The sequence below is a fragment of the Strigops habroptila genome, chromosome 10 (genome assembly GCF_004027225.2).
Source record: "Strigops habroptila isolate Jane chromosome 10, bStrHab1.2.pri, whole genome shotgun sequence".
Classification (NCBI taxonomy): Eukaryota; Metazoa; Chordata; class Aves; order Psittaciformes; family Psittacidae; genus Strigops; species Strigops habroptila.
Window position 1 is genome coordinate 42,711,250 of NC_046359.1, and position 15,288 is coordinate 42,726,537.

General features: G+C 38.0%; 1 protein-coding gene across 7 annotated transcripts in view; it reads right to left on the reverse strand.

Moving 5' to 3' along the window:
• The window catches only part of SYT14 (synaptotagmin 14), a 93,254-nt gene that overhangs the window by 55,092 nt on the left and 22,874 nt on the right, over window positions 1-15,288 (reverse strand). For 3 of the 7 annotated variants that reach the window (XM_030499745.1, XM_030499744.1, XM_030499746.1), the window contains exons 3-4: window positions 10,738-10,902; window positions 4,314-4,532 (exon numbers count right to left, since the gene is read on the reverse strand). In XM_030499745.1, the coding sequence (XP_030355605.1) occupies window positions 4,314-4,532; window positions 10,738-10,902 (384 nt within the window). Of the gene's footprint in view, window positions 1-4,313; window positions 4,533-5,974; window positions 6,380-8,791; window positions 10,716-10,737; window positions 10,903-15,288 lie in introns of those variants that run through there. The other 4 variants (XM_030499743.1, XM_030499742.1, XM_030499748.1 and 1 more) reach the window with 3 other exon arrangements.

The following is a 15,288-nucleotide window of genomic DNA, read 5'->3' on the forward strand; positions in this document are numbered from 1 at the left end:
ACACACATTTTTCAGGCTTCAGAATAAAACATTTTTAGAGGCATGCAGCCAGAAAATAGATGTAATAAACTAATTATGTAATTGATAATAATTGAACCTTAAAATAATATGATCAGACATTTTTATGGTCTTAGTAATGCAAACATATTAATATACATGTTTTTAGCAACGCAAGAAAAACTTACAGGGTGTATTTATAAAGACAAGATGGTATTTTTGTCTCCTTAAATTTTATGTAGGCACTGTTAAGTGCAGACACTCTGAACAAAGAAATTTAAAGAGTGAAGATTGAAATGCAGAGTAAACAGTTATTAGTAAAACTGCTTATTGGCTTCTTTGAAAACACAGCACATTGTTGCAAGATATAGCATGTGATAGAGATTAACTGCGGAAGAGAAAATAACATAGATTTTTCTGAAAATGAAATCATATTACTCCACCTTTGGTGGAATTTTTAATGATACCATCAGAGGCTGATTGACGAGCAATGAGCAGGGGGGAAATAGAGATGAGACAAAAATGAATGAATTCTGCCCTCTCATCACTTCACTGTAACACTATCAAGCCCTACTCACCATAGGGACTGATTGGTGTCTTAAGTGGGAAGTACAGCTGCAATGCTTAAGTCTTGGAAGTAGAAATGCTAAAGTATATGAGGAGATAGAAGCACACACACAAAGTCACATGTATTGTCAATTGTTTCTTGTATGAAATAAAGTACATAGGAACACACTGTTTGCTGTCCCTCCACTACAGAGAATCAAGAAATGGTTCCATCATTTGTCTTTACACTTTCTATAAAAATAATTCAACAGTCATAAAGTCAAGTGTGTAATGAAAGATTTCAGGATTCCTATGGCATCAGGTCTTCTACAGATTTAATCTGCAAGTTCAAGGAACGGTAAAGCTTTGAATTTTAAAATTACACCTAGAAAACACCTACAGTGTTGATGTTCTCCCTTTGGAATCAGAGGTTTTTAACCTCAGTTGTCCAGTGAACTCTTCCTCTGAACATACATGAACTGTTTGGTAGTGATAGCCAGTCTCTCATTTAGTTCTGACTGCAGGTTTTCTTCATGTGTTTTCCACCTTCTCTTTTCATCACAGTTCTAATTTGGGCAGCTTTCCCTTTGTAATGGTCATAACGTAATGAGGCATACTCCGTCTTTTCCTCTATTCTCACATATTTTTATCATTGTGCAAAGATTCTTTCTTTCATGTTTGAAATCATTTAGGAACGTAAAAAGTACTAACACTAATTATTCTAGTGTGCCACCTTCAGGTCACTGAAGAGTGACAAATATTAGGTTGTTCATCTGTTTCCGTGTCCAATACAACAAAACTCTTTTTAATCCTATCGGACTTAATTTTGTTGAGATTAATGGATTACAAACAGGAGACTAAATCACCACTCTGGTTTGCAACCATTTTGCAGAACACTGTAGAATGACTGCAGGCTATCAAATAAATAACACTGCTGATTCTCCACTCCCTGTAAAACATGGGAAGAGAATGCTCTCACAAGCAGCAGGAAAAGCAAAATACTGACATTAGTAAAGCTTTTTGCAAGCAGAAGCATGTGGTTAAAAATTTACAAGTTTCTAAGTTAGAATGTTTTGATAGTTTTTGCTTTGCAAGGTTTCTTTTTTCCAAAGCCTGAATGGTCTCTCATTATACTAAATTTAATTTGCATACTAATTTTAGAGTGAATATGTGTGTGCATATACAAAAATGGGTTTAACATCCAGCCAACTTCCTGAATGGAAAGAGTGTTGAGAAGGGATAGCAGCTGGCGACAGATATCTTTAGCAATAGAAGAAAAAACGAAAGAGGAGGAGAGGGGAAACAGTTGTAATTTTCCTGATGCAATACTTGGACTTGCCATCAGGGTCCTTTTGTCTTAGATTATAACTATGACATAGAATCATAGAATGGTTTGGGTTGGAAAGGACCTTAAGATCATCTAGTTCTAGACCTTAAGATCACCAATTACAATGAGGTGTAACTGACTTAACACCTTCCACTAGAGCACGTTGCCCAAGGTTCTGTCCAACCTGACCCTGAACGCTGCCAGGGATGGAGCATTCACAACCTCCTTGGGCAACCCATTCCAGTGCCTCACCACCCCCACAGGGAAGAACTTCTGCCTTAGATCTAACCTGAACTTCCCTGTTTCAGTTTGAACCCATCACCCCTTGTCCTGTCACTCCAGTCCCTGATGCAGAGTCCCTCTCCAGCATCCTTGTAGCCCCCTTCAGACACTGGGAGCTGCTCTGAGGTCTCCACGCAGCTTCTCTTCTCCAGGCTGAACAGCCCCAATGTTCTCAGCCTGTCTCCATATGGGAGGTGCTCCAGCCCCTGATCATCCTCATGGCCTCCTCTGGACTTGCTCCAACAGCTCCATGTCCTTATATTGACACCAGAACTGCACACAGTATTGCAAGTGGGGTCTTACAAGATTTGCAGACTGGAGTTCTCATAGAATCATAGAATCAACCAGGTTGGAAAAGACTTTTAAGATCATCAAGTTCAACCTTTACCCTAGGACTGCCAAGTCCACCACTAAAACATGTCACTAATTCCCCAGAAGAGGATAGAAGTCATCAACTATGAATTTTGATGATATGAGAGGATGATAAGGAAGAAAATGATTAAAAGAAAACAAAAACCTGGATACAGGCTAGCACAATAGCTTTGGAGCTTACATCTCATAGTAAAAAGCTCAGATGAACTGGGAACTTTTCTCTGAGATAATGAACTAGGTAGGGAAAAAAAATCTGAGCAATTGTGGAATAGAAAGAGGAATATCACATGTTCCTTCCAACATAGATTATTCTGTGACTATTTCAACAACCAGCCTCAATAGTCTGCAAAGAGACAAATATACTATTCTGGATATCTGAAATTACTCTTCTTGTATCATTTTAATCTGGTATTATTTGCTAATAAATACAACTGAGTCTTCCATCTCCCGTTAATACACATCACCGTTCTTTCCCAACAGTGATATAAGCCATACAAAAATTAGTATCTTTCATATTACCCCAGCAGTGCTGTTGATAGATCTCAGTAGATATAAAACCCAAACATGACACTTTGGCTATCCTTCTTCCTTGCTATCCTTGGCCATCACAGATCCTTGTCCAAGGATCAGATCTTACCACCTGCTCTCACCTCTGCACCTCCTTCCCGATTTCCTGGAACTCAGACTCCCAGCCCTCCTACAAGTTCACAGCTAAGGAAAGAATTAAAACTTCTGATGATCAGAAAATAAACCTCTTACTCTGCAACTTACTTCAATTATGGCTTTCATATCCTTTGTGTCTTAACTTGGAATGATGAATGAGCATGCACTGATTTCAAATGTCAGTGGCAAACAGACTTTTATATCATTTTATTACATGACATAGTAGAAACTTTGACATTTTCAAGCACTTCTGGACTGTATAGAACATTTAAGGACAAGTATCTTCTGATTACATGTATCATATTACACGAAAATATCAATTCGTAAAAAATCTTTGCATTTTAACATATTAAAAGGAGACCAACAAATATCTTACTAGAACACAGGATCTATATCAGAATCTGACTTTTATGTAACAAAAGCTCACTTTTCTTCCTAGAAAATGGCCACAGATACAGTTCTCACACATCTTCAAGCACAAAAAGCATATTGACAAAATACTGACAGCAGAATTCTCAGCCTCTATATCAGATTGTCACCCTAACTTAAAATCAAGAAACATATACCACAAAGGAAAGAGCCAGAGTTTACATCCACCTATTAACACCATGGAAAAAAAGATATTAATCTAATCTTTGTAATAATTTCTTCCTGTGATTTCAAAAGAAGAAAAGATACAGAACATTTCAGTAATACACACTGCAAGGACCATATGCACCATAACCAATGACCAATTCCAGTTACTCTACTGTGACGACAGCTTATCAATAGATGAACAACAGGTCTTCTTTGTATTTGTAATACCACAGAATTCATCAAGAGTTGCCATATTTCCTTCCTAAACCAAAAACACTTTAAATTCCCCCAAAAATAGAATTAATGATGATAAAATTGTACAAAACTTCATTAACAAGGTACTATATCACTTGCAGTATTCCTGGAAGAATGTGCACAAGTCTCTGCTATTTTTCTTTGTTTTAAGCATGCACAAATATAAAAAGTATCTGGATATTTCTTACAGACATTGACTATTTACAAGTCAAGCTGTACTTGTCTCTAGGACTTGCTTATCCAGAACATAATTCTGAAATTTGGAATAAAAGGAATGCTTTTAAATCACTCTTACCTTCATCTATTGAGGCTTCACTACTGTATCCATCATATTCTGCAGACAGGGGACTATATTTTTGTCTGGTTTCCCATACATAGTTTTTTTGCTGTCTGCCATCCACCACTGGCAGCCTGGAACTCTGGGTTCTAGACAAGGCCTCATGATATTTACCCAGTGCTTCATCTTCACTCTCAGATGATGAACCATGCTGGTCTTTACTCATATAAGAGTTGTCTGTTTGAATAAAATAAAGCAAATCGACTACAGCTCAAAATAGAATACAAGAAAATAACCATAAAAGGTTATAACTGAAGATATTTAAGCTATTTCAATTAAAATTTCTATAATATTTTAAAAAGATCATCTTGTTGTAATTAACAAGCATTATGTGATTCTGTAGTTGGTGAGAGCTATTTTTATTTTCTAGAAAAACTGAAAATTCATTAAGCCCCCAAAAAACATTCTAAAACTTATTCAAGAGAAAATGGATCAATTTATGTAAGGCAGCACACACTCAAGTTCTTGAAACCTTTCATTAAGTAAAAAAATGCTTAAAATACTTTATGTAAAGGAAATCCAACACTATCTGACATTACATTTGGATACCTAACATATCAAACAGGCAGCTCCTGATCCTCCATTGCCAGCTGACTTTTGCTGCCAGCATGCAACATAGAAATGAAACTGATTGACAAAGAGAAGCCTACAACAAAGTCATCTTAGGCTATTTATGTCAGTAGTGCTTAACTTCACAGTAACAAATGGGAAAATGCTCATGAAAGATGTTTTCATGCACAATATTATTAAACTTACAATAAACAGCCACTTGTTCAATAACTGACATTAATACAGATTCCCATTGCTGACATCTGGCAACAGCAAAAATTGCACAGAAGAATCTATCTAGTTAATTCTTCGATACCCGCTCCATAATGCCCACTCCTGCTGCCAACTTCTTCCGACTACATCTCAAGTATGACTTCCTCCCACAAGTCAAAGATTCAGCTGCAGTTTTATTTCTGTAAAAGGAAAGCTTCCTCCTCCCTTTTCCAAACCTCAAATAGATCATGTCCAAATTTAATATGCCATGCAGAGGTTCTGTAGATCTCAAACGCTAACAGGAATTATAAAGAGTTCATGTAAACTCACTAAAGGTCAGCATTACCACTACTCTGGGAGCCAACCTATGGTATACAATTTGTCAATGGATTTCCATTACCAGCAGAGCTCTGAGAGGCCCATAATGCTGTTTTTCAGCTCCTGATTCTGCGAGGGAATACTGTCTAACATGTTATCCAGCCACACTCAACCACTTCTCCCCTCCCTGCATTTATGTCACCCGCCTAGTCCCTGCCCTTAGCTCTAGTTCTGCATGTCCGCTCCCGTTAGTCTCCGCCTTCATGCCCAGCCAGCCTCACTCCCCTGCTTGGATATTTCAAGTAAAGGAGGAATTCAGCTTGTCCATAATTCAGCCATTTAAAATTTAAGTAACTCAACCTATGGCAGCCATCTAGTCAAGGGTGTGCCTCTTCCTACTACAGAGGTCCTTCCCACTTTTAGGGAAGCCTCTAGAGTAGATGAGCAAAATCACTTCCCATTGAGGTCTACTTCTCCCCTGTATTCACAAAGAAAAGCCTATGCTGCAAGTTTAGGTAAGACATGTTTTGCAAAATTACATTTATATGAGTAGAATCTTATCCCATGTTCATGTCTCCTGGCCCCATACTCCACGTTCCTGCTCCAAGCATCCACTTTAGGTCTCTTACGGGGATTTCCTCTTTATTCTCCTTGTCTATTCAATCACAAATTCTCTTTACTTGAACCTAAGCAACTACTTGTGTAACCTTAGTCTTTCACCCTTAGTCTCTCCACCTCCAGATAATGTTATCAGTTCTCTTCACAGCTGTCACCCAGCCTACTTCAAATCCCAGTCTGCCACTTGCATTGTGTCACATTTGTTCACGAATTTTGTGTCCTCACATAAGTCATGTTTATTCTCAACTCTTCTGTTCAAACTTCCAGTGTCCTTCAGTAACTAGGTATCATAAAGCAGGATAAGACCTGCTCTTGTTCTTCCACTCCTACAATGAAGCATATGAGTGCAAATGGAACAGTCAGTGAATATAATAAGCAAATTATAACAAGTGTTTACTCTGCCTTTTCAAACAGCAAAATTTCCAAAGATTTACAACTTGGTCAAACTCACATGTTTTTTTCATAGAAGAACATGGGCATCTCTGACATGGGAAAAGTGCTCTCCTACATTTCAAGTACATATTCCAATATACGAAGGTGCCACAGCATCTTAGTGAAGCAGACGTGACATCTACTTATTTTTCACACTGATAACCAGCATGTTTATCCCATATTCTATTCCTGGAAACAGTTAAAGATTTACAAGCAAAAAACCCTGGAAAACCCCACCAATAAAAGCATCTCGGACAGAAAGCATGCCGAATTTCATCCCAAGTATTTCAAATTTGGCAAATCGTTCTAGGAAACTGAAAATACAGTCTTGAAATGGAAAGTGTCAGGAAACCTCAACTGCGCTACCTGTTCTACATGCAATGTGTTTGTAATGCTAATTTAGTCTTTACAGGAAAACTGGTGACTTAGAAGAGCAACTAGATCTTCCAACTCTAGGCTATCAACTGGAATTCAAGCGTAACAGATATGGTTCTTCCCATTGCACGGATGACTACAAAGCAAGTGCAATTTCACTGATCACTTATTGAAAATATCACACCAAGCAGGATATATTCTCTGGCTATCAGATTCACTGCAAGAAACTGCCCAGAAAAAGAAGCCTCCTTTGCTGGTACAAGAGTAAAATCCTGTATCTCATATGGCCTTCAACAGGTTGAAACCTGCCACCTAGGAAACTTCTACAGATTTCCACAACTGTAATTAAAGCAGGGCACGGCAGGAAAAAAATCCAGTGCCAGACATAAAATCTAGCGCCATCAGTATTAGATGCATTATTTATAACGACAAAAAAAATGTATTCACGAGTATGAAATTAGGTTCATGAATCAGTCTGCATAAAGAATGGAATAGTATAAAATAGGGTAGCAACATGTTTGAAAGAAGTGCTAAAAGTTCTGTCTCTAATAACACACTGACATTTGTAAGCATTCAGAAGTTCTCAGTGATATCAGGTATTTTTCCTCCAGTTCCTAGCATAAAAAAAGAAAAAGGATGTATACTATCATTCCAAGCCCTGAAACAAGACCTTAACTTTAACCTCATTAAAGTTAAAACACAAGCTATCCATGGAAGCATTTTTTAAATGAACAATATAAATCTGTTTCTTAGGGAAAACCAGATCCCTAAGATCTCCTGCAGATTAAAAAAAACCTCAGAGTTTTACACCTCTCCACTTCTCTTTTGAGTTTGTCATCTTAGTTGGAAAGTTGCCTAAGAGAACTCATGTTGTTAGTAAAAACTTTACTTGGCTAACACAGGTCGTATGTAATTATTAACCTATTGAAAGCTATTCATTTGCTTATTATGGGATGTAAAATGCCATTTTTTATAAGAGAATATGGAATCATAGAATATCTTGGATTGGAAGGGACCTTCAAGGTCATTCAGTCCAACCTCCAGTTTCTAAAACACTCAAGGAAAAAATATACTTCACAAATATTGTATTACATGAAGAAATAACAGATAAGATCACAGTTTATCATACAAACATGGAAACCACCTCTTAAACCAAATTAAAAAACCCTTTGTATTATGAAATCATTCATTCTGCTACAGAAACAGCATCTCTGGAAAAGCCTGTGTTGCTTTCTAAAAATTCACTACACAGCCTGCACAACAACGGTGTAAGAATCAAGGTTTTGCTTGTTACTTACAAACTACTATTGCAATTCCATTGTCATATTGTTTAAGATTGGATGTTGAAGACAGCACACACAGCATCCATATCAACTACACAGACGTTATCTTTGTAAAACTGCAACTTTAAGACAAGCCTCATTCTGTTCTTTCTATATGTAAAATCACTTAATTGCCTCTTCTTATTAAGTTTTATGTCTTGAAATTATCATCTTACATATCCCAGAAATACATTCTGCAAATCTACCACAATGTAAATGCGACAGAAGTTATTTCTTACGCAATGCTTTTAAAATATACAAAATAAAAACCACTTTCACAGAACAAGTGTTCATTTCCAGTATTAATCCATAGTTTTCAACAGAAACCACACAAGGCACTGAGAGAAAGGAAGAAAAACTGTGTATAGAAAAAGAAAAGTTAGAACATAGGAAAGGCATTTATTAACCAGCTCCTTTAAATAATACTTTAAAAAGTAGTTAACTTCCAAGAAATATCAACATAATTAGAGAAAGAAGCTCTGACAAAACAAACCTACATTCATCCACAGAAAACACTATTATTAGATGTGTAAATTAGGGGAAGAAAGTAGTAAGTATCAGAAGTTTCAGGAAAGGTTGAAGAATGCAGTTTGCTGATGGTCTCCTCACCTTTTCCTGCTGTCTTCTTATTACACAGCTCTCTTTCTGATTTCTTTGAGTTTTTCTTTTTACCCATTTTTGCAACTGGGGTTGACACACTGTCTTCACCCTTTGATAGAGATTTTCCTTTTCTGTCCAAAAAGGGTTCAGATTTCTTTTCTTTGATTTCATTAATGCAATTGGGCTGCTCATTGTGCATCTTCTTCAAGCTGGAGCCTGACAATTTTTGCTTCTGTACTTCAAGTTTTGTTTCTGAATCTTGGGGAACATTCATACTGTGCACTTTGCCAGAATCCTTAGCATCAACTCCAGGTGACCGTGGTTTGATTTTTCTATTCAAGTGAGTCTGAGAATTATCTGATACTGCATGTAGGGAATTACCTTGCTCCTCAAGGGATTGTTCCATAGTAAATTTATTACTTTTCAGGTTATTATCCTTTAAGTACTTATCATTTACAAAACACTCCTTTCCTCCTACCACTTCCCTTTTAAAAGGTCCTCCTACAGTCTTCAAATCCTGAGATACTTCTGTATCACTTAAATGATTATTACTATCTGTGTCTTTTAACTTGCACTGGTTTTTGTCCATGCCATGGTCAGATACTGCATCCTGACCTGTATCTTTTTTTACAAAATCTAATGAATTAGAATGAGTATCTTTATATTCTGCAATGCCTCTCTTCGCTTTCACATGAATTTCCTGAGAATGAGCTAATGATGGCGCATGTTCCTCTCTGCCTTCCACAGGTTTATCATTCTGTGTTTTGGAGCTTTCACCTTCTGCCCGAAGGCCATTTATCATGTTTGTTACTTGCTCTGTTACTGAATCAGCTACACTGTAGCCGACCTCTCCCACAGCACTGGTCAGATCATCCACAGCACTGCTAAGTGTGTCGACCAGAGCAGACACAGAGGGAAGGCTCAGATTTTGCTGGAGGTTTCTGAAAAACGCCATTTGTCCAACCTGTTCAGCAACAACTTCTAACACCGAGAGGTTCTCCGTTTCACAAACGGATCAACTCTATTTCTCCACGTTCAATTTCAGAGCTACTTGCTTTTCCCATCTCAAACTCCACACATTGACCAGAGGAAGCTGCAGCTTTGCTTTTTCCACTCAATATGCATTGAAAATAATAAGAAAGCAGCTAAGTGTCTTGAAATGAATCAGCAAAACCATAGTCGTTCATCAACTGCAGCATCAACTAGCCATTACAGAACTCATGACTTTCAAAAATAAAACAACTGCATGAGGTGGAAATATGGGGGTTTAATTCTAACCTGCAAAGAAGAAGTTGTGAGACATTTATATTACATCCTTTAATCAATGTCACACTAAAACAACTTTTAACACAATAGCTTTTAACACAATAGCTGCCCTAAAACACACATAATGGAAACTTCTTCACCCCCAAATACCCGTTGTCCTTGGTAAGGATACATAAGGTAAGATATTTTGGAACATGAAGACTTCGTTGGGGGGGGGGGGGGGGAGAACTTTCTCTGTCTCCAAAAAAATTGAAAATATTTAACTGCACCTTTTAAAGAGGTAGAGGGAAAGAAAGCCTCCCAAATTTTCCCGGTGAGTAAATGCAAGACCTTCTCCAATAGGCTGGTGAAGGATTTTAACAGGTTGAGTGAAAAACAAATAATCCCATTCACAAATTTACTTGAGAAGATTTAATTGTATACAATTATGGAACGCTTGAAATACATTCAAGAGTTTTCTCATAGTGCAAGAGAAGTATCTTCCCATAAGTAAATGTCAACTCTTTGGTTATATAGCTGTTGAATTTCTGTGGTTTCTGCCTTTCCCACATACTGCACAGTCACGGGAAAAGCCAACATTCTGTATTTTCATCACTTGAGTCAAGTGATTATTTGTGTATTTCTACACATCCTTGTAAAAATGTGTGTCCTTATAATTAAGTTTAGTACACTGCATTTCAGATACTTACAAAGTTTATCTTGTGAATTCTTTCTTGTAGTGTATCCTGAATCAAGATCTGGGAAACCACTAACATTTTCAAAACACATCTTCTTATTAATGTATAGGAAAAGTAGCAACATGAGAATAATGAACACCCCGACAGCAGACAGGAATCCGATTGCTTCAGGAGATACTAAAAGAAACAGAAAGAAACACATTTTCAGAAGTCTTGTAAAAGTTTAACTCATAAAAGTTTTATTATCAGAATTGATCATTAATAAATACTACTGAAGTTCCAAATGTATGTGCAAGATATAACTAAAAAAACCCCACACCTTAAATTTGAGTTAATGTTTAATCCTCTTTTCAAAGAACAGAAATGTATCTGGTCCTAACCTAATGGAGGACTGGCACTGTAAGCCAGAATACTGGACCCGTAACAAGGCAGGGTCTCTGCAGAAGATGGAGAGATTATCATCAGATACCAAGGCTGGTTTTTGATGGAGCACAGTGGAAAGAAGCCAAGAACATCCATCCTTCCTGGAAGGGGCTGGAGGTTTGGCTACCTCAGGCAACCCACTAGACTCTCGGCTGTGTCTACATCCGAAAGACTTGATGTGAGAAGTTGAAAGATGACAGAGTTGTAAATTTGTGTGGGAGGTTAAAGTGAAATGTAGATCTATAGTTCAATAATATTTGGGTGCAATTTATAAGAAAAAGGGATAGAACTCAATATATGGATGCAACTAACAATGGTGTAAGGCATTATAGAACTGTGATTCATAGTGGTATATTTATTAGGTAATCAATCTGTTATTTGGTTTATTAATAGTGTGATGATCAATTAATAAACAGTATAGCCTCTTATACGTCTCAAACCTGCATTCTAAAGAGGGAGAGTAAGACCTTGAGGTAACAGGCGCCTTAACATTACAGAGTATTTTTTGGGGCCTCAACACACAGATATGCATCTTTCAGGATTGAAAGTGGCTGTATTCATCTGGATGAAAGCCAGGCTTTCACACATCACTTCTTCCTGCCATTTTTGCTCGTCTCTACTCACTAGCATAAATCCCATTGTGGGGGTTGATTTTTTTCTATTTATAAAAGATTTATGAAGATTTATCAGATTTATGAATTCCATTTGCCAAGATCTTGGCACTTCACTTTAGGAGTATAATGCTGTGTGACAACATCTTTCACAATGTAAAAAGGAGTGGGATTAAAGAACATTTGGCAACAGCTTCTGCATTCTCAGAGGTGCAATACAAATACAAAAGGACGAGAGGCACCGGTCCAAAGTAGCAACAAGGAAAATTCCAGACTAGGAGGGGTTTATCACTGAAACAGATTGCCTAGATCAATTATAGAATCCGACTTTAACGTTAGCCCTGCTTTGAGCAGAGGGCTGAACTGTGAATTACTTTCCCATGAGCCTTCCAAATTAAATTAGTCTACATATGCCCTTTGTAAATCTGGACTCATACATCTGTGTAAAAGTGCTGCCTGAGAAACACACGCAGTTCCACAACCTCCTCAGTTTGTTCTGTGGGATGACAGGGAACATTTGCATTTGTGGTGCTGTTCATAAATAAGTATACAGGTGTGTTTTAAAAACTGGAAAAGAAAGACCAAAAGAAAAGCACCTTTCCCAATCCTTTCAAGGAACTGGTCAGATCTGCACTTCTATTTTGAGCTGGACATCCAGACCTGTCTGAAACTGAAGATTAATTTTGCTTCACTTTTTACCTCTAAGCAGAAGAGATCACATAACATTGTGCCTGGAACTTTTCACACAAAAAGGAGCCTGCCAATAACTCTGAACTACCCATTCTGACAAAATGACAGAAGAAATGCCAGAATAGCAACCAAATATGTCCCAAAAGGATAAAACTGAACCTCTACTTAGTCAATATCAAGCTTGAGTAAAAGCTTTCTTTATTTTGTTAGATCATATCAGAAAACTAGGAAAAGCATGAGCAATTCTCAACTGGGTTAAGTTGGGAACACTGTCTTCTGAAGAACTGAAGGCAAAGCCAGAAATAAGTGGAAACCTTCAAAATCTGAACTTTACCTTCCAACCCACTGAAGTCCAAAAAAGAACATGAAATATAACACAGTATAACTGCTTATTAGGGCCAGAACAAACAAACAGTACAGCAGGGAGGAGCAAGTTGCTAGTATTTTCAATCTCAGACAGTACAAAAGAAATACAAAACTCCACAGAGTTAGAGTTCCTCACCAGTCCTTCAGGATCAGATGTCCTGCTGCACCAAGCAGAGCAACAAGGGGAGAAAAGTGCAATTCTATTCTGCACCACGGTGGAAAGGAAGCTAAAACTTTTTCATTATCATGAACAAATAGGAGGGGAAAAAATCCCTTTGTTCACAAAAGATGTTGGTTGCACATCCTACTAAGATTACCTGATATTCCCTCCAGAAATCTGCTTGGAGTTGCTCATCGTTTCATTCAAATCACTTGTTACAGCTGAACTTTATGGCAACTTCGTCTCACAATGAAGGGGTTTTGTTTGGTTTTAAGTTCCAACAAAAAATAGTCAAGCTATGACCAAGCATGAGCTGAAGGAAAAAACTTACCGCTCTAGTGGTGACTAATTTAGTTCTTTAAAAGCACTAGTGTTCCCTGATGAAGAGTGAGGAACATCTGGCATGTGTCAGGTGTTCATTCCGCATTTGTCAGTTGTCCGTTTACCATTTTCATGGAATCTTCCTAAATACAGGAAAACTCTGAGATGTGCCAAAAGCCTCCGTTTGTGTATACTCATTTGTGACCTCAAGATTTAACAGATGAAATCTCCTAAGGTCCAGCTGGCAGTAGGCAGGCTCCTTCCCCTCATAAGACTGCATATGGACAACAGGGAATGTCTGGAGCTAGTGGAACAACATCCAGTTTTCTTTGAATTATTGATTCTGACCTGAATGAGACTAGAGACTGGGCTAAGAGCAGAAAAATCTTCACTCTTCTCTAACTTTCAGTTCTAACGCCTATCAAACACAGAGGCAGTGGCAGAAAAGGCAGGAGCAAGAAACTGTGAAGACACATTAGGAAGACTAGACAGATAAGAGGGCCACGCGGATGATCAGGGACTGGAGCACCTCCCATATGGAGACAGGCTGAGAACATTGGGGCTGTTCAGCCTGGAGAAGAGAAGCTGCGTGGAGACCTCAGAGCAGCTTCCAGTGTCTGAAGGGGGCTACAAGGATGCTGGAGAGGGACTCTGCATCAGGCACTGTAGTGATAGGACAAGGGGTGATGGGTTCAAACTGAAACAGGGAAGTTCAGGTTAGATACAAGGAAGAAGTTCTTCCCTGTGGGGGTGACGAGGCACTGGAATGGGTTGCCCAAGGAGGTTGTGAATGCTCCATCCCTGGCACCATCCAAGGCCAGGTTGGATGAATCTTGGGTGATACGCTTTAGTGTGAGGTGTCCCTGCCCATGGCAGGGGGGTTGGAACTAGCTGATCTTAAGGTCCTTTCCAACCCTAACTATTCTATGATTCTATAAAGAAAATGGGATCACAGAAATTGATCTATGAGGACAACTGCTTTATTCTTGGAGCAGGCTGTCCTAAGGCACTGTGCCTGAATTCAGCGTCAACACTGCTTTGAGAGGAGACTGAACTGAATTCCAATCGTTCTGTGATGCACAATAAAGGACAGTGAATGCTTTCTTTTAACAGGATACATTAACTTTACAACTTCAAAGAAAAGCACACTTTCAAGTATTTAGAGATTCACAGAATCCCAGGCTGGTTTGGGTTGGAAAGGACCGTAAGCTCATTCAGTTCCAACCCCCTGCCATGGGCAGGGGCACCTCACGCTAGAGCAGGTCGCCCAAAGCTCTGTCCAACCTGGCCTTAAATATTGTCAGGGTTGGAGCATATATCACTTCTTTTCACACTTGATCTTTTAAAGCTGTAGGCTTAACATTTTTTTTATGCTTATACTGTTCAGCAATTGAACCTGCTTTGACCCATCCAAATATGTGCTCAAGGAGGTTAACTACAACCTCAAAGTAGCTTGAAAACACAATGCTTTTTGGATTTTTCTTGAGTACTTCCTGGGTACTAATTAGTTAAAAAAGACGCTGTATGCAAACTGCATAATTCTCTATGGAAACACAGTATCTGATGACATCTTTCTGGAGTGAAAAAAAAAGCATTGGCTGATACCTTACAAAAAGAATGAAACTCTAGCTGCAGCGAGACTACTTAATTATTTATGTAATTCAGTGTGAACACAGGACTTGAAAATTACATTTCCATATCAATTTGCATCTATGCAAAGAATTTTAGAATGCTTGTTCACAGATTAAGTATATTATTAAGTTAAAATCCTTTAATGTATTACCATTATAAAGCCAGAAGAAAAAAATAATAAAAATAAATAAAATTGTACTTCAATTTTCCACATGTAAATGTGTACAGATTCCCATCTATGAATAAAGATTTTATACATCACATTAGGCCTTCAATTAGTTTCTCACAGTTGAAGCGTGAAGCAGTTATACTTCGTAGACAGGGAACAAGAAAGTTCTTTTTTGCATATAAAATACATCT